The 25,516-nt window shown below is 39.2% G+C and overlaps 3 protein-coding genes across 8 annotated transcripts in view; 2 read left to right on the top strand and 1 right to left on the bottom strand.

The window, feature by feature from the left end:
- LOC110950654 (zinc finger protein Aiolos-like) overlaps positions 1–1,358 on the bottom strand; it is a 44,852-nt gene extending 43,494 nt beyond the window's left edge. Inside the window, exon 1 of the mRNA XM_022193366.2 lies at positions 1,245–1,358. The gene's annotated coding sequence lies outside the window, so the exon portion shown is untranslated. The remainder of the gene's footprint in view (positions 1–1,244) is intronic.
- LOC110950656 (SWI/SNF-related matrix-associated actin-dependent regulator of chromatin subfamily E member 1) lies at positions 551–10,529 on the top strand. Of its 6 annotated transcripts, none has more exons than XM_022193373.2 (11): positions 551–618; positions 1,270–1,326; positions 1,611–1,654; positions 3,039–3,137; positions 4,015–4,095; positions 4,429–4,560; positions 4,776–4,947; positions 7,242–7,414; positions 7,531–7,632; positions 8,141–8,402; positions 9,326–10,529. In XM_022193373.2, exons 2-11 carry the CDS (start codon positions 1,320–1,322, stop codon positions 9,529–9,531), a joined length of 1,278 nt encoding a protein of 425 aa, XP_022049065.1. In that variant the 5' UTR covers positions 551–618; positions 1,270–1,319; the 3' UTR covers positions 9,532–10,529. The 6 variants fall into 6 exon arrangements, with proteins under 6 accessions (XP_022049065.1, XP_022049061.1, XP_051801188.1 ...); XM_022193369.2 differs by having other exon boundaries at positions 3,039–3,143; XM_051945228.1 differs by lacking the exon at positions 3,039–3,137.
- Positions 10,530–17,846: 7,317 nt separating this feature from the next.
- Positions 17,847–21,846, top strand: ccr7 (chemokine (C-C motif) receptor 7). Its single transcript, XM_022193337.2, has 3 exons — positions 17,847–17,943; positions 19,941–19,990; positions 20,237–21,846. Exons 1-3 carry the CDS (start codon positions 17,928–17,930, stop codon positions 21,302–21,304), a joined length of 1,134 nt encoding a protein of 377 aa, XP_022049029.1. The 5' UTR covers positions 17,847–17,927; the 3' UTR covers positions 21,305–21,846.
- The last annotated feature ends 3,670 nt before the right edge of the window (positions 21,847–25,516 follow it).

Below are 25,516 nucleotides of genomic sequence, written 5' to 3'. Positions count from 1 at the left end.
AATTCCACTTTTTCCAATTGGAATAGCAGTCACTACTTCAGTTTGTAACACTTCAGCTTATTTTTTGCTCTTTCCAATGTTTTACTGTCTATATTAATGTCGTATTGTCATATCTGAATGTTTTTTCTAATGCTTAGTATATTTCAGTCTTTTATAAAGCACCTTATAGACATGGATGCTATCATTACTGTTAATTTATCAGGTCAACAGTGAAGGTCAGCGTTGTGCTTCTGTGAAAATCCGGAGGCTGCGTCATGCTTCTGATGTATTACATTATTAAGCATATGCCAAATAAAGCAGCTCTGCATTGCTGTGACACATTTTCTCCTTGTGTGAATGAATCCTGGAGGATAAAAAAGCGTCCCTGCTGCCACATCAATATGCAAGAGGCTGCAGCACTGACAGCTGAGGGCGATGAGCATCAGCATCGAGCCAAGGCACAGCTGTAATAAGGAGAGGGTGGGGGTGCAATTCTGGAAGATTCTGCAGGAATCACTCGAGTGGACCCCATTTCATTCGTTTATTGTGGGGACTCTTTCTCTCTGCCAGGTGCTGTAGCCCTCCCTGTTAAAAAGCCACAACGCACACACTGTGGTGGGGAACAAAAGGTGTTTTAGGGTGAGTCTTCTGCCCGTCACTTTAGCTCGCCACTGTCTGAATCTATGGGAATTTATATAACCTCTGTTGACGCTGCATGCTAATATCTCAGCTGTCATTTTCTTTTCATTGAGGTGGCTATGCTAGCAGCTAGCTAGCCCAATTGAGGTCATGAACTAGCCACATAGCATCGATTATCTACTACAATAGCGTTAAATTGTAGTTCACCACAATTAAAAGTTTGCTCACGTATTATGTATTGCTGTCTTTCTGCAGCAGAAAAGTCAACCTGGCAGTGAATGTGCTTAGCTAACATTAACGGCTAATAGATGCTAACGTTAGCATACTGGCTGGCTAGCTAACTGACAGCTCGTTTTTAGCATTCAACCACCAGTGCCTGTCACCTACTATTGTGTTCAAATACTCATATATCATAACAAAACATTCAGCGTCACCGATATTATTTATTGTACTGCTATCCATGAAGCTACAACCTACCAATCTGTACAAACTGCCAACTTCGAGCTAACGTCGATGCTAGTGAGCCTTAGCCTGCCTGATTAACTGACTGTCATAATCGGCATCCCTTTGTTTTGTGCTTTGTATGAACCTCCGTGTCCAACACAGTTGATCTCATCGGTGTTTACCTGCTTTAAAATGTGCTTTTTTCAGATCCAATGACCGGCACAGACTGATACCTCCTCCTCCTGCTCTCTGCTAAAATGTCAAGTAAGGAGCTGGGGGTGTTTTAGCTACCTGTGTGGTTGGGATGTTGACATTAAAATGCATGTTTAGTTACACGAGTCCTGCTGTTTTAGTAAATGCATGTCAAGTGATATAACAATACTGCAATGCCTGAGTTGTAAGTAACAGATAATTCCTGCTAGTGTGTTAATGATGTAGTAAGAAAACACAAAATATTGCAGTTTTGCAGTATTGAAGTGTTAAACTTGAAAGTCTGCATTACTGGACTGACGCTGATGTTTTATTTGGATTTTTTTCTTCCACAACAGAGAGACCATCCTATGCTCCTCCACCTCCCCCTGCCCCAACAACTGTAAGTATTTCTAAGTGTAGCGCCACTGAAATGACTTTATTTTAGTGCAGTTTATGAATTATAAACATATGGGTGTGTTCCAGTATCAGTACTACTATACATATGTAGTACGGCAAAAAAAAGATTTAGTGCACCTCAATTCATAGTATGCCAAATGTCAAAAATACCTGGCTGTCCTACTACATCTGGTCAGACTCTTCAGTATGTTAGCCAGCATACTTTTCGTGGCATTGTGACCCATAATCCTCTACACAGTTTCATCACGGTGTCTTGTGCAAGTATAAAAAAGCTTGAGGCACTAATTTTGCGCTATACGCTATGACAGTCAATGCTTAAGGGTTTGTAAGAGCAGCTTATATATTTGAAATGAAAAAGTATGCGATTTAGATGCATTTTTAGTTGAATCTGCAGCTCCTATTAAGAAAAAAATCGGATAAACTCACCACAGTAACAGAGAGAATCACAGTATGGCATTTGTCATTTACACTGGATAAGGCAATGCACCAAGTGATGTATAATACAGTAATAAACAATAGACTAAATCTGTCTTATTTATTATTACTTAAACACTGAACATTCAGTTTAACGATAATGTAACGACCACTTTACCAACAGACACACAATAAAAATATCCTGACACCTCAGAACAACTGCGATGCAACAAATGATTTCATAAACTGTGACTTTATGTCTGAAGTAAAAGAAAATGAATTACTTACTTTCCATTAGAGCCTGACCCAGACTGATCAGACTAAAGTATTTAATGAAGGTTCTGACACTGTTGGAGACACTCATATGGATCCTGCTGAATAGCATTAATCAAATCTTTTAGTGTCTGTTTTTATTGTGGTGAAGTTTTATTATTATTTACATTTCAGTTTGTAGCTTAATAGATATTAATGAGAACGATGTTTGGGGATTCTGATACACAAAACTGTGTCTTTTGCGCTCTCTGTGATGTTTTGGGGCCGGTATTGGTGCTGAAATGTGGAAAAAGCCTTCACAGAATTGCTTCACACAACTTGAGTTCTGCGCGCGTCTGTTAATGTGACTCACTGGAAGTTATACGGTACTAGGTTTAGACCTTTTATGGAAAAGTGACCAGCATCCTTGTTTAGACATGAAGCAGACAGATTCAGTTTCTGCAGATTACCAAAAGGAGTCTGAAAAGGGCTTCAGTCAGACAGACTGATGTGCTGACACACCACTGCTTCTGGGATTATTTTCTTATAGCCCCAGCATGAATGCAAGTTTATTTTGCATTTTCTTGTCTTCTTTCATTGGTGTCTTTGATTTTTTGTTGTTGTTTTGTTTTAGGCTTTCCCCTACTCCTCCTTTTATGTCATTTTCTCATTCGTGTTTCTGTCTCATTTGTTTTCATCAGCAAATGCCCAACACTACCGGGTTTGTGGGGTACAACCCATACAGCCATCTGGCCTACAACAACTACAGACTGGGAGGGAGCCAAAGCAGCAACAGTCGGGTAACGGTATGAATAATAACATAGAAAATACAAAGTGGATGAAAATATAAGGCACGCCCTAAAGGAGAAATTTCTAGCTTCACACAGCAGTCGGCTTGCTTAGCTGGATTAAGACACTGCAGAAGCCTGTGTAAGCATTAACAGCATTGCAGCTTTTCACAAGATAGACCTCTGCTTTGTTCAGAGCAAATGAGATTCAATGTATTTTTGCATTTTCACTGCTCAGAAAACAGATGCTGCAGAACAGTCGGTGTGCAAAGCATAACTCGCTCCGTTAGTGAGACTGAATCTGAACTGCATATCATTCCAAACTCCCTCTGCTGCCTCCATCACAGTGCAGACTGGCTCAGAGTCCATCTGTGTCTATTCAAATACCACCTGCCTTTCAAAGTCTGCATTTCTGACAGCCATGTTAAGTAACCCATGCCATCAGTGTTGCCATGGCATTACAGACTCGCTGCTTGGCATGGCTCTGGCTACTGAGCAGTAATTTAGTCGCTGCATGCAAGCTGTGGTTGGCTGACTCTGATAATGGCATTATGTCTCGCAGTGGGCAAATCTCAGCTTAAGTGAGATTTTTGTGTTTTGTTTTTTTTCAGAGTCAGCGCTATTCCATTGTAGCCTGTGGGTTTTCTGACTAATATATGGCCTCAAACTGTCATTAATTAAATCAGGTCAACTGAAATTCAACTGAATTATTTTGCATCTTGTATCTAATTCTCACTTTTTTGATAGCTTTGTGTTTTTTTTTGCATAACCACGCATTTGCATGTAGTTTCACAAGCCTCAGCTGAGCTTAGCAGCAATGTATTATTTGGTTTCCTGGACCCTCAAGAGCAGCCATCCCTCAAGGTCACTCTTTTTCTTTCTTTATCAGAATTCCTCTGGAATAAATATCCCAAAGCCACCCAAGCCACCCGATAAGCCACTGATGCCATATATGAGATATAGTCGAAAGGTAAGTCCACAGTGTGTAATTGCTGCCTTTTGCATCATCATTTGCTCTGTTGGAAGGCAGGGATGCTTTGATTTATAAGATATTCTATAAGCTCAGATTAAGTAAGATGTACATTTTGTTTATGACTCTAATAGTTGTTTATTGAGGTAGGTGTGAAGCGAAATTAAGCCAAGACTAAGCTAGGACTGTCCATATCACGTAGTGGGATTTATCAGCTTGGAGATGGAGCTTAAAGCACACGGCCTCCTCTGGTTTGTGACCTCTCTGCAAAGAGATAACCACGTATAGCCCCTCCAACCCAACCCCACACCCATGTCTGGTTCTCATCACCAGGTTTGGGATCAAGTAAAAGCCTCCAATCCTGATCTGAAGCTATGGGAAATTGGGAAGATAATCGGTGGCATGTGGAGGGACCTCACTGATGAGGAGAAACAGGATTATTTGAATGACTACGAAGCAGAGAAGGTTGGTTGTTTTACCAGTGGTGTTTATGGGGTTTTTCTGATGGGTGACCAGTAGCTGTGTCCCCAACACTTGTGGGTCCCTCCAGTCATCATTCCTTTCTGTCTAACAGTCCCTCTTTCCTAATCTTGTCATAGTTGATAGAAACAAGGGTCCACATGTTGTGCCTGCTTGCCTCCTCTGTTTCCTCGTCATTCCTGTCATTTTTTCCACTGTAGATTGAGTATAATGAGAGCATGAAGGCCTATCACAACTCACCAGCCTACCTGGCCTACGTCAATGCAAAAAGCCGGGCTGAGGCAGCTCTGGAAGAGGAGAGTCGCCAGAGGCAGTCCAGACTGGACAAGGGCGAGCCTTATATGAGTATCCAGCCAGCAGAGGATCCAGATGGTAAGGCCACTCAGCTAAATGCTTTGTCTCCCAAGGTTTAGAACACTGTGACAGAGCTGTAATTATTGTAGCGCGACCACACAGAGCTGCCAGTCCGCACACCCAGAGAATGTGTTATCTTTTTCCCTCCTCCTACACTGCTGCAGCCGTCCACATTTTTGCTAAAAGCTACCTATGAAAATGCAGTTTCTCCTTTCGAGCTGCAAAGGGGGACAAAATTTGTCTTTGTTTTTGAGCAAGTGTTTACATTTTGTCGGTATTCCTGGCATTGGTTAAGACATAATTGCAAAATTTACATTCTTTTCTCTGTTGTTTTAAAGACTGACGCACACGCATGTTAGACATACAAGCCAGAAGAAGACGTTTGAGTTACACCCACCTCAAGGAAATGATGCCTGTCTGGGGTCTGGCTAGGCTACAGTAGAAGATAATGATGTACAGGAAAACTGCAGATAAAACAGTTGCTATTTAGAAACACCCCAGACCATAAAAAAGTCAAAGCTGCTGTCCCAGTGGGTTATGTTCTCAAAAGACTGCACGTACGGCAACAATTAAATAAGATTTAACTCACCGGGTGGCTACATACTTTTGCTTTATTAATAAAGTCTTTCAGAAATTCTAACCAGCTTTTCATGTTCTGTTCCTATCAGTATCAAAACAGCCCACCGAGACAGAACATCAGCAAAATTATAGATCATAGTTTGCTTTAAAATGTGTTTGTGAAAGGCCTGTGTGGTTTGCAGTGTCTAAGGAAGTGCTGTGGTTTTAGATTAAACCTGTAATGCAAAATAGCTCAACAACAGTCGCAAGGCAGAGGAGCAGTGCTGAAAAATATCCCACAGTACCAGACAGTCATGAGACTCATTTATGCTGAATTTGTGAATGTAAGATGCGCCTAAATCTCTCACACCACCTGCAGAACGTATGACTGTTTCCTGTTGTGGTGTCTGAGCACCTCTGAAACTTTCAACATGGCACATGAGATTCAGTTCTGCTCTCATGGAAAGTTTCAATAGTGCCCACACGGGTGCTTAGCGTGGAAAAGTTGAGGTGATGCCCAGCAAGAGCAAAGTTCTGCCACAACAAAGCCAAGACAAGTGCCATCTTTTTGTTGTTGAACAGTGGTGCCAAATAGAAAAATTAGCAGGTAACCAAATGGCAAATACACTGAATGATTTTTATTTAACCCTCTGCACCAAAAGCAGATTCTGGTTTTTTTTTTGCTCCCGTCACATTTTTACTCATTGTGGGCTTGTTTTTTTCAGTATAAAGTAGAGAGAGCTCAGAAAGTCTTCTGTGCAGAAAGAGACAATTATGATGCACAAAAATCCTTAAAAAAGAAAAAGCAAAACTTGAATTTCTCTGATTTAAGTTACAAAATGAAAAACATTGGAATCGACTTGTATCGCAGTTTTCCCACAAGTACCCACAGGTGTTACTGATTCTAGAAAAAATGTGACTTTAAATACTATGGAAAAAATTGTTCGCAATTACTTTTACAACCTCTACAAAAATTTTAAGCTTACGTTTTGGTAAATTTTCCTAACACAGCCACACAATATTGATTAGTCGCCCTGGGGTTCAGAGGGTTAACGAAGCAGAGCACAGCTGTATACAAACGCTTTTCTCCCCATACATCCTAACAAACAGAGCAAGTAGATATGCATCATAATCATGGATCACAAGTTGAGGCAGATTTAAAAGGACTATAGGTCTGTATTTTTGTCCTAAGTACACATGCAAACATAAATCACAATAATAGCAAAATATAAGTCCAATTTGATTCCATCTGGATTTAATTCTTCATGACCGCAGAGTGTGGAAAAAGCCCCTAGATTTGATTATTGTCTTAAGGCTCTGTATTTGGATTTTACCTTACTGCCCCATCATTCTGTATTTAAAGGAGGCACAGGAGTATACATTTAAGACAAAGAAGAACATTTGCTGATGAATGAAAATTGCAGACTACATCTTGAAACATCTGTCCACATACTGCGGGTTATAATTAACTGCTTGTCCCATTCACCTAACAAAAACGGCTCTGCTTTGCCTAAGGATGTGTTTTGACATAATGGCATATACTTAACTCTAACTCTGTATAAATATTGAGCAATATCCCCCTTATGTTTACAGTGTCTTGATGCAGCAGGATTTGCGTTATTTTGTTTTGTAACATTTGCTCTGTCACAGTTTGCTGTTTGCTTCTGAGGAATACATCTCTGCCTTCTGACAGGTGGATGAAAATACTTTTCCTCCGGGAAGTGTAACGACTCGGATGTTTTTCTTATCTTCAGATTACGACGACGGCTTTTCTATAAAGCATTCAGCCGCGGCTCGTTTCCAACGCAACCACCGCCTGATCAGCGAGATCCTCAGCGAGAGTGTCGTCCCAGATGTGCGCTCGGTTGTTACTACCGCTCGCATGCAGGTCCTTAAACGCCAGGTCCAGTCTCTGATGGTGCATCAGGTAGGATCCAGTTTCCATCTTTGAGTCCTCACATAATGGATTCATCTAACATTGACAGCTTTGTTTTTTTGGCTTATTAAGTAATAACTGTGGTGCCTGTATGTCTCGTGTCGCAGAGAAAATTGGAGGCAGAGTTGCTTCAGATTGAAGACCGCCACCAGGACAAGAAAAGAAAATTCATTGAAGCCACAGAGTCGTTCACAAATGAGCTCAAAAGGGTAAGGCATCTTTTACATTAAATGTGGTCATTGCTTACTTGCACGCAAGCTTCATTTTGCATGTAGTGTGCAGCGCTGGGTTTGTGCCAGTCTCCATCTGCCTTGCAGCCACCCGCTGTGGTTAACTCCATCCACATGTTCTGGCAATCATATAGCTGTCATCATTTACAATTTGTAGCCCCATAATAACTGTTGTTCTAAGATGCAGCTCTGTGCAGGAGAGTGCAGTGTCCGGTGTTCACAACAGGTGGCGCCATTTATCCTTTACTGCTTCAAACACCATCCATTCACTGACTGCCACAGAGCATTTTCAAGACTGAACATGTCTCCTGCTGGAACAGAACAGCTTGTTCAGTTATATAATTTTATTACTCTCCGGTGTATTGTTACTGACTTATACCTGCACATGCATGTTCAGAAGAATACCACTGTAATAATGAGCCCAGTGAGTACATGTTTAAGAAGTACGTGCAGAAATGATTGTTTCTCCCATTTACTGTGTTTTTAGCTGTGCTGCATGAAGGTAGAAGTGGACATGGAGAAGATCTCTGCAGAAATCGCTGCAGCAGAAGAGGCAGCACGCAAGCGGATGGCAGAACGTGAGAAGGATGCAGGAGAGCGAGGTGCGAGGGAGGCCCCCACATGTGTCTTAGCAGAGGAAGAAAAACACATTTGTGCGACACATGGCAACAAGTCCCAGCCAAACTCTGTCAGCGAAAGCAGCAACAAGGAAGGCGAGGACACAGAGTCCAACAACACAGACACAACAGGTGAGCTGCGCTGGGCGACATCAGATGCTGCCATACGAAGAAGACGTCAGTTTGATCTGGAAGTCCAATGAATCCAAATAAATGTAGGCTGTATGTGGGGATGCCAGAATAACATGTAGCAGGTTTCACAGTCAAAGAACATCCTGAGAAATGTGAACAAAGGACAAAGTTTACCGTTGCATCCCGTCATTCACGCAGAGCAGCAACCGAAAGCATTTCAGTTAATAGAGTTTGATAACCACTGACACAAGAAAATGACCTTACAGATACATCAGCACAAACTGCAACAGCCCTCATCAGTCCAACAATGACTGGAATTATTCAGTTCTTCAAGGATACTCCCATGTCAATCCACACAGTATAGAAACAATCAGACTTCAGTGATATAGCACTTTTATAGAAATAAAAATATACCATAATAGAAAGTGCTGAACAGAAATAAAAACACAATGAAATGGTACAAACAACCCCTTTCCCACAAAGGCATGTAATACATAAAGGACTCTAAGGCACAGGGACTGAGGAGCTGAGAAGAGGCTTTCATATGTAACACGTGCAACGAGGAAACACGAGGTGAGATAAAATGAGATAAATAAAATGGAATTAAAAATTTATTATTAAAGTAGAGATAGACAGATAGAAGTAACGAATTATAAAATCAGAATAAGAAATGACAAAACATTAACTAATGAACTGTACATTAAATACTGAAATATGTGAATAAGTGAAGAAATAAATATCAGTAAATGGAATTAGTTCTAACAAAAGTAATAATAAATTAAGGAAATCCACCAAATCAGTGAAAAGCCTGACTAAAAAGGTAGGTCTTTAGTTTGCCTTTAAAAATATCAACAGATACAAAAAATAATCACAGGAAACCAAACAAAATGCATCCAATGTTTCATCCTGTTTTTGTGATTCAGGGAAGCCGAAAGCCTCAGAGGAGCTCGAGGTTCACCCGGGCAGCGAGGAGGGCGTCTCTGAGGACAAGGAGAGCGTCCCAGAGGGAGCCATGGAGGAGGGAACCAGCGACAGCAACACAGGCTCAGAAACCACTTCTGCTCAAACGGAAGACGCCACGACCAGTGAGCCGTCAGAGGGGCCGAGCAGAGCCAGAGCAGCCCACTGAGTCCTACAGCAGAATGTCTGTGAGCTGTGAGGCTGTGAGCTGCTCTGCTGGTCTCTGATATGAGCCTCCGATTACAGATATTGCACAGATTCATCTCAAAGCATACGAGGAGCATTCAGATGGGCTCGATGTGAACAAGCCTGAAGCTCACAGACACGCCCTGAATATATGAAAAATCTGCACTTGAAGCCGACAAAGCAATGATCCTGTCAAAAGTCAATGGCTGCTAAAATGTGCCACAAAAGCCCAAGTGAAAGCACTATATTTTCTCCACATTGCCATTTGGAAGAATCCATACAGGCCCTCTTCAGCACATATTGATACATATCGCTCGCACTAGGTCTGGCAGATACCAGATCGAATTAAGACTGGCTGTATGAAAAAAGTCTGTCACATGAAGCAAACATTGCTCAGTGTTATATTTAACTTTGTCCTTTGTATTGTAGTGTCATTGTTGCTTTTATTGTTACTTTTGCATGTTGCAATTTTTTTAAAAATGAGTTGTGAAGAGTGGAGCTAGGTGACCATCTCCTCGGCAGGAGAATATTTGTTTACTCTCTGTATCAGTATTACAGTGACAGTATTGTCTCAGGAGTTTGTAGTCATTAGTAGTAGTTAATTTTGTTATTTATTATCAGCATTTTTATTATACTTGTGTATTGGGTGCTCTGGGCACGGCTCAGTCCACCTCTAAGTATATCACACGATCATCAATGCTGTACAATGCTCGACTACCGGTGTTCTCAAGTTTGCTAGCTGTCAATCAAATCAAAAGCAGTACGCTTAGAACATTTCTGTGTTATGATCAATATTGCCGTTTTCAGCAGGAAAACTTTTAAATGTACCGTAATTGTGTACACAGTGTAACGAGGTTTGCTTAAACATGGATTTTCATGTTATCGTAAAACAGCTTGAAGAACAGTCATAAACATGCAGTCTTAAAATGAATTTCATTTTTGCATATTTATACCAATAAACTTTTCTACCCTGAAAAGAAATGTTTTGTGTAGTTGCTTTGGAAAATGTTTGTTGCAAAATGTTTATCCTTAATGGAAATCAGGGCAGCATGACATTGGAAAAATATTGCAATATTTTATTTTTCAAAATATAGAAAACAATAAATAACTTTACAGACTTTCTCTGTTTTGTTAAAAGTTATATAGTTACATAAAGTATAAATTTATTTAATTTACAAATTAACCGCAAAAAAGTCAAATATTGTCACATCAAAAATCTGTATTTTTATCAAGTGGTTATTTTCTTTTACAACACATGACCATAACACTATGCTATTCCCTGATATTTTACTGCATTTAAAGCACAAAAAATAAAATATAAATTACACATATTCATACATATATACACAAAACAGATATTTGCTATCATTTGAAAGAAAAATTATGTATATTAAGGACTGGAAAATGGTAAATAATTTTTAACTGCTATAGATGATGTGAAGCTCAGGTGTAAATTCAATAAGATTATTGCAGCTGCCAGATTGACTGCAATATGTTTGTTTTTTAAATTGTGCACAAGTCACAAATCTGGACACACTTGAGAAAGGTCAATAATACACTAAATATATACACTGAACAAAAATGGTGATTAATTTGATACATAATTGACTGCTAGCAAATGTCATCAGGGCTTTGACAAATAAATTTATTAAGCTCTGAAAGTAAAATGTTATGGTTAACTGTTGAATGCCTTCTTAGAATCTCAAAACACGTCTCTGACAACACCGCTTTCATCAAGATAAGTTCAGCTCGTTCAGCACGAAACAGTTGGCCGTTTCTGTGGAATTATACTTTGGAAACTGCAGTGGGTGTAAAGTAAATTCCCCGTTTTTTAATTGAAACAACAGCTGATCACATGCTACCTTCTGTGTAAGGAGGATACTATTGGGTCTATTATTTAATACCGCAATTTTCTAAGAAAAATGAACACGGGAGGTTGTTACAGATAGATTAGTCCACATGTGACATCTGTTTTAAACTTGTGGCTGGTATTTTTCACACAGCTCTGAGATAGCAACTTAAGAAATAGAGCTACAATTGTTAATCAATTAGCTGTCAACTAAATTATCACACTGGTGAATGAAAATCTATTTTAAAAAACTGAACAAGAAAAGAAGTCAAAATACTCTGATTCCAGCTTTTTAAATGTCAGTATTTTCTGGTTTCCTTCCTCTTCTATGACAGTAAGCTGAATACACACGTGGACAAAATTGTTGGTACCCCTCAGTTAAAGAAGGAAAAACCCACAATTCTCACTGAAATCACTTGAAACTCACAAAAGTAACAATAAATAAAAATTTATTGAAAATTAAATAATCAAAAACAGCCATTACTTTTGAATTGTTGATTAACATAATTATTTAAAAAAACAAACTAATGAAACAGGCCTGGACAAAAATGATGGTACCTCTATAAAAGATTGAAAACTATTTGACCAGAGTGACATGATTAACTCAGGTGTGTCATTTAATTGACATCACAGGTGTTTCCAAACTCATAATCAGTCAGTCTGCCTATTTAAAGGGAGACAAGTAGTCACCCTGCTGTTTGGTGAAAAGGTGTGTACCACACTGAACATGGACAACAGAAAGCGAAGGAGAGAATTGTCCCAGGACATCCGAAAAAAAATTATAGACAAACATCTTAAAGGTAAAGGCTATAAGACCATCTCTAAACAGCTTGAAGTTCCTGTGACAACAGTGGCTCATATTATTCAGAAGTTCAAGACCCACGGGACAGTAGCCAACCTCCCTGGACGTGGCCGCAAGAGGAAAATTGATGACAAATTGAAGAGACGGATCGTTGGAATTGTATCCAAAGAGCCCAGAGCAACCTCCAAAGAAATTAAAGGTGAACTCCAAGGCCAAGGTACATCAGTGTCAGATCGCACCATTCGTCGTTGTTTGAGCCAAAGTGGACTTCATGGGAGACGACCAAGGAGGACGCCACTGCTGAAAAAAACTCATAAAAAAGCCAGACTGGAATTTGCAAAAATGCATGTTGACAAGCCACAAAGCTTCTGGGAGAATGTCCTTTGGACAGATGAGACCAAACTGGAGCTTTTTGGTAAGGCACATCAACTCTATGTTCATAGACTCAAAAACCAAGCATACGAAGAAAAGAACACTGTCCCTACGGTGAAACATGGAGGAGGCTCAGTAATGTTTTGGGGCTGCTTTGCTGCATCTGGCACAGGGTGTCTTGAAAGTGTGCAAGGTACGATGAAATCTGAAGACTATCAAGGCATTCTGGAGAGAAATGCGCTGCCTAGTGTCAGAAAGCTTGGTCTCAGTCGCAGGTCATGGGTCTTCCAACAGGACAACGATCCAAAACACACAGCCAAAAACACCCAAGAATGGCTGAGAGAAAAGCGTTGGACTATTCTAAAGTGGCCTTCTATGAGCCCAGATCTGAATCCCATTGAACATATGTGGAAGGAGCTGAAACATGCCATTTGGAGAAGACACCCATCAAACCTGAGACAACTGGAGCTGTTTGCTCATGAGGAGTGGGCCAAAATACCTGTTGACAGCTGCAGAACGCTCATTGACAAATACAGAAATCGTTTAATGGCAGTGATTGCCTCAAAAGGTTGTGCAACAAAATATTAAGTGATGGGTACCATCATTTTTGTCCAGCCCTATTTCATTAGTTTGTTTTTTTTAAAATAATTATGTTAATCAACAATTCAAAAGTGATGGCTGATTTTGATTATTTAATTTTCAATAAATTTTTATTTATTGTTACTTTTGTGAGTTTCAAGTGATTTCAGTGAGAATTGTGGGTTTTGCCTTCTTTAACTGAGGGGTACCAACAATTTTGTCCACGTGTGTATCTTTGGGTTGTGGAGAAAGCTATTTGGGACATTTCTCATAATTTTCTGATATTTTATAAACCAAACAACCGGTTGATAAATTGGGAAAGTAGTCCAAAGACTAATCATCAGTCCGGGAAATAATCATTAGTTGCAGCTTTATTCAGAAAAATAGGTGGATGATGGCATCACATATCGCCAGATGTGAATCAAGCAACCAGATGTGAATCTTCTGTAAGTAAGCTCAATAAGGAACACTTGTTCACTTGTATTCCTCTCTGTGAATGTGGGCTTTTCCTGCTGTCCTTCGTCACTTCTGTTTTCCCACATGGTCAAAATCTCCTCTTGGTGTCACTGCTCTCGTCTAATGATTGATTTGCCCACGCTCTCTAAACCAATCAGCTTAACAACCCAATGTTCTGCCAGGAAACACTGGGTCTCAGCATACATGTGTCTGGTACTTTGACACATGAATGTTGCAGATCAAGTGGACCCACTATGGCAGCAGCCTCCCCCAGCAGAAAAGTGAGCCTCACCACACTGCAAAAACTGCTCAGGAATGCCTCTAGGAACACGACAGAGTCCAAGATGTTGATTTAGCTTTCAAACTCCCAGATCCCAATCTGACGGAGCATCCATGGGTTGTGCTGAAACAAGCCTATTCAACAGAAGTCCCACTCTGTGATCCACCGGCCTTAAAGGATCTTCTACTAACATCCCAGAGCCCAACATCACAGGAGGTCAAGTGTCCCGACAGGTCAGAGCAGTTTTGGCGTCAGGAGGAGGACCTGGTTTTAAAGGGCACATATAGTTATACTCCATTTTTGCTGTGCTTTATTACAAACTTTGAGGTATAAAGAAAAACTGTTGTGATAACATTCACTTCTTCCATTCCTTAACTCCTAGTGAGCCTCCCATCTTTACAAGACAGTTAGAACTTGACCCAGGTGCTACCTAAAGCTTGTTTTATGCTTGTCATGTCCACGAGGTCCATGTGGCTCCATGAAGACAAATTCCATCATTTTAGCAGCCACACCCTTCACATTGCCCTTCTCAAGTGGAAAATTCTGCATCGTGCACTTTCAAATTTTTCTAACTATGCAGAAAGCTGGCGAAGAACAGGAGCTCAAAGCAGAAATACAGGTATATGATTCATCACACAGAGATCGCCGTGACAACTGGATTATGAACAATTCATGGTGTGGAATTAAAACTAACTGCTGAAATGCAGTTATTCGGTAAAATGCCATATTGTAAATGGCGTAAACAATGGCAAACTTCTTCTACTCTAGTTTAGTACTAGAGACAGTCGTCTACCTCAAATTTTATGACTCTGCCCACTCACCACTTACAGGTGAACCATTCATAACAAGACAAGCACTTGGAGAGCGCAGCACTCCGCCAAGGCTGCTCAGTCATTGTATGATTTCTGACGGATGAAAACTTTAAAAAATTTGTGGTCCGCAGCAGTCAATTTGTAGTAGGATCGCAATCATGTGATCATCAGCTCACATAGTGTTCACTTGTCGTCATAGTTACAGTGACGCTGTGCTGCTATCTCGCAATGATACAGAAATCTTCAGCAAATCCCTGGGTCCAGACAATAAGCCGCATCACTGCCAAAATCTAATCATTTGGTCCCTGTGTCGTTTCTGACCTTCCCTGAAAATTTCATCGAAATCTGTTTGGTTTTTGAGTAATGTTACTAATAGACAAACCAACACTGATCATCACATAACCCCGCTGCTTTCCTCCAGAGTAATAAGCAGCTGCCTCTCAGTCCACCAGGTTTATTAACTTTCTACTGCTGTTTCTGAAAACTTTAATATGTCTTAGCAATGAGCAAAACATTCTGCTGTTGGCTGGAAGAGTGAACACAGAAATCTCACTGCACTCCCAGCATCTGGGGAGCTGAAATATGTCACTACAACAGTATGGAAATCGACAGTGTTAGCATGTTGTAATGCTAATGTGGCTAACATTAGAGTTGATGTTATGCCAACAAGTCAGAGGTCTGTGGAAACTGTCACACTGAGGGACATTCAGAGATGGTGGAAACTTTAATTAATTAATGTGTGACTGTGTTTTCATGTCATTATGCTTCAGTTCAACCTAAACTCAGCTACACTTTACATCTGTTGGCTTCTCTCCTGTTGTCTGTTCACGACCTGCATTTTAATACAGCCGAAAGCCCAATAAAGCTGTTATTCATATATTTTTCTCTTTCTGTTGTCAAACAGCAGAACGAATGTGAAACAGTGCTGGAGGTTAAATCCATTCAGACTACGTCATCACCAGCAGTCACTTTCATAGTCCCTTCCAAAGTCAAAATCCCCTGGCAAACTCACCAAACACAAGTTAAAAACAATGGCTGTGCTGAAAATTCAGAGGTATTTCCATGTCAAATGAACACGCAGATAGAAAGAAGCAACAAAAAGTCCCGCTATCAGCACCTGTGCAGTAAGTTGTTTTGCTGTGAGCTGATAGCTTTCTTCCTGGAGTGGGCGGAGACAGGAGCAGATCATTGGTTTTCAGAGCACAACAGCCTGTTAAGAACAGCCCTAAAACCACGAGTTATGCAGTCATGACGAAATCAACCATCTCTGTAGTATTTTGAGATGAAAAATTGAAAGACACATTCTGAGGAGATATGGGACTTCCACTAATTTGCTGAAAAGAAGCACAAAACAAGGCCTTCAGTAGTGCTGCTGATCAGTGTTAAGGTTGCTGAACAGATTAGTTGTAAGTTTGTGTAGTAGTAACAAAAGCAATACTGTCACAGTGGTTCTGTGTGGGCAACATGTTCCTTTTTGTAGCTGAAATATTTCAAAACAACTGACCTTGCATCTCTCTTTCTAACCAAGTCTACCATTTTACTGTTCACACACGAATCCTGCATGTCAACAGACTTTGTATCTTTTAAATAAAGATAAAAAAGTGTCTCGAAAAACCTTATAATCAGAATAAATCATGTTCTATCCAGCAGTAGGTTAGCTGTGGGAAGAAAGAACCATGTGAGTTTTCCTTTATTGTATGAAGCAGACTACAAAGTTGTAGCATGACTTGTCTAACAAGATTTGTCTTACTTAACATTGCATCATCAATGCTGAAATGATCTGTAAAGCAGCCCGAGCAGAGATTTTAAAAATATGACGTTACAGTGCACACAAGCTTAATTTGAAACATATACAAATAGTGCTTTTAATGGCATACTGTAAAAGTATTTTTCAAAACATCTGATATCAGCGGTCGTGGTGCATAAATGAACACAAAACAAGTGTGCTGGTATGCAGAGGTTGTATCTGGTATACAGTGTGCTTGCAAACTTGTCCTTTGCACAGTACAGGTAAGGGAAGTGGGTAAGATGACAGGGAATTGTTCTGATTTCCTGTTTTCAGTAGAGAACTTGCAGTCCTGAGAGCTTTGTAGTACTTGCGACAAAAATCAGGGTCTCTCAATGGGGGAATGCCACAGACCCGAAAGGAGATTTAAGCATTATGAGTAATGTTTTAATTGGTTTCAGCTCCACTGAAGATGGCGTAACGATCAGATTTGACCGTGCTTTAGTTTAACAGTGAAAGAGGAGCTCTGCACAGCAACCTGCCATGTATCGTGCGGTTTTGCAGCGACTCGAGTGAAAGCTCAAACCGCAACCGCAGAACTACAGGTGTGCAAAAGCCTGTGCAGAACTCTGTTAAAGGGCAACTCTGCAGGGCCTCAAGTGCTGTCCGGCGACATAAGAATGACTGCTGATTTTTTTATTTTTGGATGCACAAAAAAGACTCACTTTTTTCATAAGAAAAACAAGCTGTGTTGCAAACCTTTTTTTCTCTCTTTTTTTTAAACACACTACTACATCTTATCAAATCAAAACTGATGTGAGTGCTGTCAGATTAGTATCTACTGGCTGCATTGTGTGGCTTTCAACAATCACAGTGTCACTTTCTAGCAGACGGTAATCATTTCCTCTGAAATAATGAATTTGCATGTGATTCATGGAACATTTGACACCTCAGCAGCTGCTACTTTTCAGGTTGTTCCTTTTAATGGGGATTTAAGGGGTTGCTAACAAGTGAAAAATGATCTAAACAACCAAATACTCAGAAATGACACAGAAAATCTTTACATTACTTTAAATGAAAGGATACAGGATTTCCTTTCTGGGATCATTTAAGCATTTCTATTCTATTCTACTGTGCTTAATGTTGCATCGTAAAATAGGCAGTTCGGGGTGTTTTAATCTGCTCAAAATAAAAATAAAAAAGGGATTTTTGAAGCCAACAACAAGCTGTGGCTTTGACTCAGCGGTATAATATTCTAGAGTCATTTTAATAGTTACGTTGCCTTTTATTGTACTAATCATCTAAAGAAGGAAGGTATTTTTTATGCATATTTTAGTTGGAGTCTGTGGTTTTCTGAGCTTCTCACATGATACTTGAGGGCTGTGGAGAAAAAAAAGTTTCAGTAAGGCAGGTTTTTTTTTTGTCATTTCAACAAGGGGAAACCACCATCAAACACAGACATTCATCTTGTTCGTGGCTTTACCTACACTGCTTTCAGTCAACATGACTGCAGTCAGCGGTAAGTACCTTATCATACTTTACCTTAGAGAGTTGAAAGGATGTTGTGTGTGCTGTGGTGAATGAATGTATGTAGAAAGGAAAAAATACACCAAAATGATAAAAACTTGAGTAGTAATTAAAGCTAATGCCACTCTGTGAACTTATAAGGAAGAGATAACGCTGCATAGCTGCAGGTTTAACAATAGAACACCGGTGACTGCACACAGTGTGAGGACGTGTTTTATGAGGTTGATTTCATGCAAACTTGTTTTCCTAATCACTGTTAAATGAAACTATTTGCAACTATAAATGGTAGCGACTCACAGAATGGCACTATTTTCAATCAGATTTATGTTTTATCCATACCTTTCAGCATGGATTAGTGAATTTTGTAAACATTTTGTTCATATCAAATTCTCTGACTAATGGCGCAGTCGCTGTTCAAATGGAATAAATCACATTTAACAGTCAGTCAGCTACGTCATTTGTTATGAATAATGACTGAAAGCTTTTGTAAAAAATGAGGAACTAAGTAAGCTTTATTGATGAGCACACTACTACTGGTTGGACAGGATGTCACTCACTTCTAAAAACAGGCAGCACGTAATCTAAAAACAGTCGGCTCACACTTCAAGGCAAAAAAACCAAAAGGTTAAAATATCAGTTTAAATGTTGAAAAGTGATCAAGTACCTCTACACTTGAGTGCAAATTTGAGTTACTTTGGTATTTTAATTTCCTGCTATTTTATACTCTTACACTACTACAACTCAGTTATCTGATAACTCTTCAGGTTGAGTTTAATGTTACAAAATATTATCAGTCAGTAAACTATGATGTAATAGTACGATTAAGATCAAATTTTATTGATCCCTCAGGGGAAAATATCAAAATATCCTGCAGATATAAAGGAGTTAAACTGCCTTTACCTGATGCAACTTTAAAGTGGTGAACACATTAATGCATTGACTATTATAATCCAACAATTAAATATAGATTCTTCATCTGCAAAATAAGTTGTTTTACATAAAGTACTTTAAGTTTATTGTGGAGTTCATGTTTTTGTACTTTAACTTATCTACAAATGCCTGACTTTTTCCTGTTACTGAATGCTTTTATACAGTAAAAACTACTTTCTGTGGTTTTGGCACCTTTAGAGAAGTACAACAACTGAGTACTTCTTCACCAAGTAATAAGGAGCACTACCCAACATGTACAGATGGTTTTATAAAGTCATGTTTGAGTCTGTCTAGGATCTTTGGGAAAAAATAATCCTGAGTAACGTAAGGTTATCAGAGCGTAAGTTTGGAGACTAAATATTTACAAGTTGATATTATGAACAAAAAATCAACACAGATCACTTAATTGGTCATTTTGTTAGTCTCTAGAAATACCAGCGGAAGAATGTAGATCAGTATATTTGCTCAAATACTGTAAGTCCAGACAGATTTGATGTTCTTATACTTCAGTGAAGTCTTTCTTTTCATGCCATTTTCTACTTCTATTCCGCCACATCTCTGAGTGGAAATATTGTATTTTTCACTTTGGAATCTGAGTTGGTGTGATTGCAGTTCTCACAATTTATTTTTCTTTTTTTCAGATGTTTCAGAAACAATCAATTAATCCACTAAAGAAATAAGCAGATTAATCATTAAGATGTATACAAAAAGGATCAATATGAACATCACTACTACCAACTACAATACCGCAATCCTGCTTTTATATAAATGCATGATTAATAATATTCTAGCTATATAACGTAAAAAAATATGGCAGTTACTGGAACATTTTTCTGTATTTAGTACGTTTGATGAACATTTTCTTGATTACTCTTATATGTTTATGAAGCCACATTTAAAATGAAGGATTTTTACTGTGTGGTATCAGTGTTTTTAAAAGTAAAGGATAAGAATACTTGCTACACCACTTACAAATTCACAGAGGAAACACTTTGAGCCTATCGTTCTTTACTATTGCAGTATTTGATCTTCTAAAGCTTCTCGCCATTCGTTCTTCAGATCTCCAAAGCCTTCTGCCAACTGTGCTGATATGGTTTGTTCACTTCAAGGTAAGAGAGTCACACAACTTGATTAAAGTTGTAAATATGTATGAAGTTAAAAACACAATATGTTTCCACACTGAGGGATAAATATCAGGTAACTAACCACAACCTTCCCCTCATGAGCAGCGTTTGCTCTGAGGACGTGGTTGTGAAGGTGCACCAAAAAGAAAAATATGTCAGAGCGGGCAGGAAAAAGATGGTAGTTTAACTTTGTTGTAGATGTAATTCTAACTTGCTTTTATTTGATTACAGTCCTGCTTGTCTGAAGAGAGCGAGAATGCAACCATGGAGTACAGCACAGAAGACAACTTTTCCACTCTGGATTATGATATGTTTCCGACACTCTGTGAGAAGAAATCCAACCGGATGTTCCGCCTCTGGTTCGTGCCCATCTTCTACACCGTCATCTGTCTGCTGGGTCTGACAGGAAACCTCCTGGTCATCCTCACTGTCTTCTTCTTCAAGCGGCTCAAGACCATGACGGACGTCTACCTGCTCAACCTTTCCTTTGCAGACCTGCTCCTGGCCCTGTCGCTGCCCTTCTGGGCGGCCAACTCCACGGCCGAGTGGGTTCTGGGCCTTTTACTGTGCAAAGCCATGCACACCATCTACAAGGTGAGCTGCTACAGCAGCATGTTCCTCCTCTCCTTCATCAGTGTGGACCGCTACTTCGCCATCTCCAAAGCCGTTTCAGCCCACCGCCACCGATCTCAGGCAGTGTTTTTCAGCAAGGTGTCATCAGCAGTCATCTGGGTGATGGCACTGATGTTCTCCATACCTGAGATGGTGTACACCAACATCAACAACAAGACCTGCACCCCATTTTCCAGCAGTACTGACCCGCTTCGAATCAGCATCCAGTCAAGCCAGATTGTCTTGGCTTTCATCCTGCCTCTCCTGGTCATGAGCCTCTGTTACAGCAGCATCGTCAAGACGCTCTGCCAGGCTCGTAACTTTGAGCGGAATAAGGCCATCAAGGTGATCCTCGCTGTGGTCGCCGTCTTTCTGGTCTGCCAGGTTCCGTATAACGTCGTCCTGTTCTGGACCACGATTGAAACAGCAAAAGGAGGAACAGACGACTGCAGTTATGACAACAGCCTCCTCTACGCCACTGACATTACCCAGTGTGTCGCGCTACTGAGATGCTGCCTGAACCCGTTTGTCTACGCCTTCATTGGGGTGAAGTTTCGTCACGATCTGCTGAAGCTGCTGAAGGATTTGGGCTGCATGAGTCAGGAGAGGTTCTTCAAGTACACCTGCGGCAGGAGGAGGAGCTCTGGGGCCACAGACACCGAAACCACCACCACGTTCTCCCCTTAAATCCGTTTCAGACCAAACCACCTCACGGACTATTGAACATTTGGACTAATGTCTCAAAAAATACATATACCGGGCTTTGCAAAAGTTCTGTTACACGGTTTCATGATCTTTAGAGACGTTTACATGTTGGAGTGAAAAATTCCATTAAATAAACTGAAAGTTCTACCTTATAGGCAGGTGTCCTTAATACAGTTTTTTTCTCTGGTGAAGTTGTATCAAGATGGAAGTCAAAAGAGTTGAGATATCTGCTCTCCTTCATGCTGGCCACAACAAGTCTGACAGAGCCAAGCAGCTGAACATCAGCCGGATGACCGTCCACAGAGTCGCGGAGAGGCTCAAGAATGGTGAAGATCTTTCAGATGATCTTTCAAGAATGGTGAAGACCTGAAAGATCTTCACCATCCTTTAGCCTCACCGCGACTCTGTGGACGGTCATCCGGCTGATGTTCAGCACAAAGGAGAGCAGATATCTCAACTCTTGACTTCCATCTTGATACAACTTCACCGGAGAAAAAAATTTGTATTAAGGACACCTGCCTATAAGGTAGAACTTTCAGTTTATTCAATGGAATTTTTCACTCCGACATGTAAACGTCTCTAAAGAACATGAAACCGAGTGTAACAGAACTTTTGCAAAGCCCGGTATTTCACTTGTAAATAGCAGAAGTTATCATTGAAATTCAAATCTTGTTGTTTTTTTTTTTATCCTAACAAGGCTTTGGTTATTTTTTTTTCATTTACTACAGTGTAGAGTGTTTCAAGGAAGTCTTTGTGTTGATGAAAAAGTTTTTTGATCCATGTAAAATGCACCAAACTGTATCCATTAAAGCACTGGAACAAACCACAGTTCTGTACCCCTACTGTGCTTTTTTTTTTCTGCATTGTATGCTATTGGCAGTATTTTCTGATATTCATAGAAGATTAAATTCACTGGGGCTGAAAAATGCTGCATTAAAGCATTGATTTTACTTGAAAATGTGTTATTTTGCTTCTCTAAACTTTTGAAATTTCTAGATATGTAGCTTAGCTGCTCCCAAAATAACAATTCCTTTTTCAAATGAATTATTAAGTTATGCAAAAATGATGCAACAAAAAACAAAACTTGACTGCTGCTCACATTTCTGAACAATACATACATTTACATCTATATGTGCGAGTGTAATTTTTGCTTTCTAAGTAACCAAGCAAACATATAGTTCATTGTTGGTTAAGCAGAATGAAATATTCACAGTGATTACGTTTCAACATTGGTGCTCACCCTCTGGACCCTAAAATTCTCTGGAGAGTTTGAGAGGCATGTTATCATTAAAAAAAAAATAACGCAATTTATCAGAGCCAGGAACACATTGGATTTTCACATTTTTAATGCTCTTTGAGCTACTTATCTGGGAAATCTAAGTTGAAAATTGTGATAATGTATTAGAATCACATAATTTAACATTTCTCATTTAAAAATTCTCCAAAAATAAATTGTTTGTGCAAACCAGACTCTGTAAAGAGCAGCTCTATCATCGAGACTGAAATTGAAACTATTCACCAGATGTGAGAATTCTGTGTAAACTTCAGTCATTTCTGGCAAATCCCACACATCCACTCCCACACACCAGCTTCCATAGCCGGGAGGTGAATCAAAAGAGCACTTTCATGCACACTGCACTCTGCATTGGCTGATGTAATCATGTGCCACATATACAGTGCCCTCCTTAATTATTGGCACCTCTGGTTAAGATGTGTTAAAAACCTTAAACTGAATTCAATTTTTATTGCAGAAGCAAACTCTCACACTGAAAACTGTTGAAAAATGTATTATAGGACAAGATTAGGTGCTGCTTTGTTGGCAAACAGGGGTTGTACAAAACATTAACATCAGAGGTCTTAATAATTGAGGCACACATGATTTGATGTAAAGGAATTATTTCTTAATGTGTGATTTTTGTGTGATTCAATGAAAAACTCCCTAGAAAATATAACGGCATACATAACTCTTACAAAGCTAAATTATTTTTATGAATCATTCCAGATATATGCATTACATGCACCGAGGTTAAAGGAACACAGTTTTACTGTTTGGCAGTGCAGAAAGATTAAAACCTTTTGGGAAGAGGTCAGAGCTACACGTGAGAAGATTATTTCAAAAAGAACTTCACTGCAGCCGACATTGTTTCTACTTGATCTGTATCCAACAAAACATAGCTATCATAAAAACAAACAGATTTTAATAAACGTCAACTTTGTGAATGCAAAAAAAAGTGGAGTTCTGGAGGAAAAAAAAACTCACAAACCAACTATTACACAATGGATATGAAATGATGTCAAGCCTTCCACTGGACAGAGTGTCTTAGATACTGAAGGACAAACAGGAAGAACATGAGGAACTTATAAACTACGTAAAAGAGGAGGGTCATGCTGATTAATAGATTTGATGTAGACCATGCAGATTTTGTAGAGAATATGTCTGGAAGACCTCTTGGGATAACAAATGTGAATTACCATCGGCTAGTTGAGAGCAGCAGTTTGTTGTTTGTAGAATTGCTTTGTTCTTTCTCATAGCTGTTTCCTCTGTGTGTGTGTATTTGTTCAAGAAAATAAAGATACCGTTAAAAAAACTGCTTGAAAAATAATCTACGGTATGTGAATTAAACAGATTCTTTAAAATACAATATTCTGCACTTCTCAGCACAAAAAAACAACCACTAGTGGCTCAGCTGTGAGCGACATTCACATGACAAAAATCAGGTAGGCTGAACTGCTGTCTGTGTTAACACGAAGGAGAAAAGAGACAAGAATGGAATAAATAAAAAATAAAGAAAATAAATGAATAAATATATACAACCGCCTTTTTTCCAGCATGAGGTCCACAAATTAATCCTCTGAATACCAAAACCTACCGACAGGTTTGAAAGGTAAAAGTATCTTAAAAAATCACCAAAATTACACAATTTATTGGCAAGTAACTAAAAACAGAAAGGATAAGTGGACTTTGAGCTTTTAGATGGTCTTTAATCCATGTATGTTAAATAGAGCTATTGAACAAATCTAAGGTTGGAATCATATTTCATCCAATCACTGCATTCTAAATGATTCATTTATTGAAAAAACAGTTCAGAGTAACTGCTGCAGAAATTGAGTCATCAGAATTTTACAGAAGTTGGTTTTAAGTTTCATAAATTAAAGCAGAAGTTTCTAAATCTTTGTAGCTGGCACTGTTGGTGGTGATGAGCCAAGACACTGTAAGTTCTGTAGAACTCTGCGGGGATTTATTAGCGTAATCCAAAAGTCCCTACATGCAATAAAAATACTTCTGATGAGTGGAAGGACGAGAGCAAACTACTGGAAAAATATGCAAGCTGGTGCAAACCTCATAATTAACAGTTCCTGAAGATCCTTAGTCTTTCCGTTGTGATGACAGCTTTGACAGCTCGTATGTAACCGGATAACTAGTTCTGAGAGCATGTAGGAAACAGGATACTGGAGGTTTGTCATATCAGTCTGTATCATGGATATATGGTGAAGAATTTTACATGTTAGTGATGATATTAAAGAGAGAAAGACTGCCAACTGATTACACCCAAATAGCTGTTTCTTTTTCAGGGCAATTGAGAAGGACCAAATTAGTCGGCTGTTCTACCAATCTAGTTCTACATATCCAGACTTTATTTGTGTACGTAAAACCTAAAACAGAGATAATGGTGGTTTCAAGTTTCTTTTTTAAACAGGTTTTCTTTTTCAAAATCTGAGCATGCTCACATAAAAGAGGAAGTCTAATGCATCACGTGACTCTTCTTCCACTCAAAATGATTTTTAAAATGTAATTTATTTGAACTGTCCTTTTACTCTCTTTTACACTTTATTCATTTACTTGTGTATGTATTCATTTTATTTTTTTTTATTATTACAACAGTGAACATAAAAGACATACAAACAGGTCAATTTTACAGTATAGAGGATAATGTTAGACAAAGTAGAGAACAAACATTAATAATAAGTAATAACGATTATATATACAACAAAGACGAAAAAAGGAGAGAAGAAAGGTAAAAAGAAAGAAAGAAAGAAAGAAAGAAAGAAAGAAAAGAAGAGATAAAAAAGAGAAAAGGGAAAAAAGAGGAAAAAGAAAGGAGGAAGGGAGAAGAGAAAAAAAGAGAAGAGAAAGGGAAGGGGGAAAGAAAAAAAAAACAAAAACAAAAACCCGCAGCCTTGCGGTGGGGTGGT

This window comes from Acanthochromis polyacanthus, chromosome 3, assembly GCF_021347895.1.
Source record: "Acanthochromis polyacanthus isolate Apoly-LR-REF ecotype Palm Island chromosome 3, KAUST_Apoly_ChrSc, whole genome shotgun sequence".
Lineage (NCBI taxonomy): Eukaryota > Metazoa > Chordata > Actinopteri > Pomacentridae > Acanthochromis > Acanthochromis polyacanthus.
The sequence above is the reverse complement of the archived record's forward strand: the minus strand, read 5'-3'. Positions and strand labels throughout refer to the sequence as shown.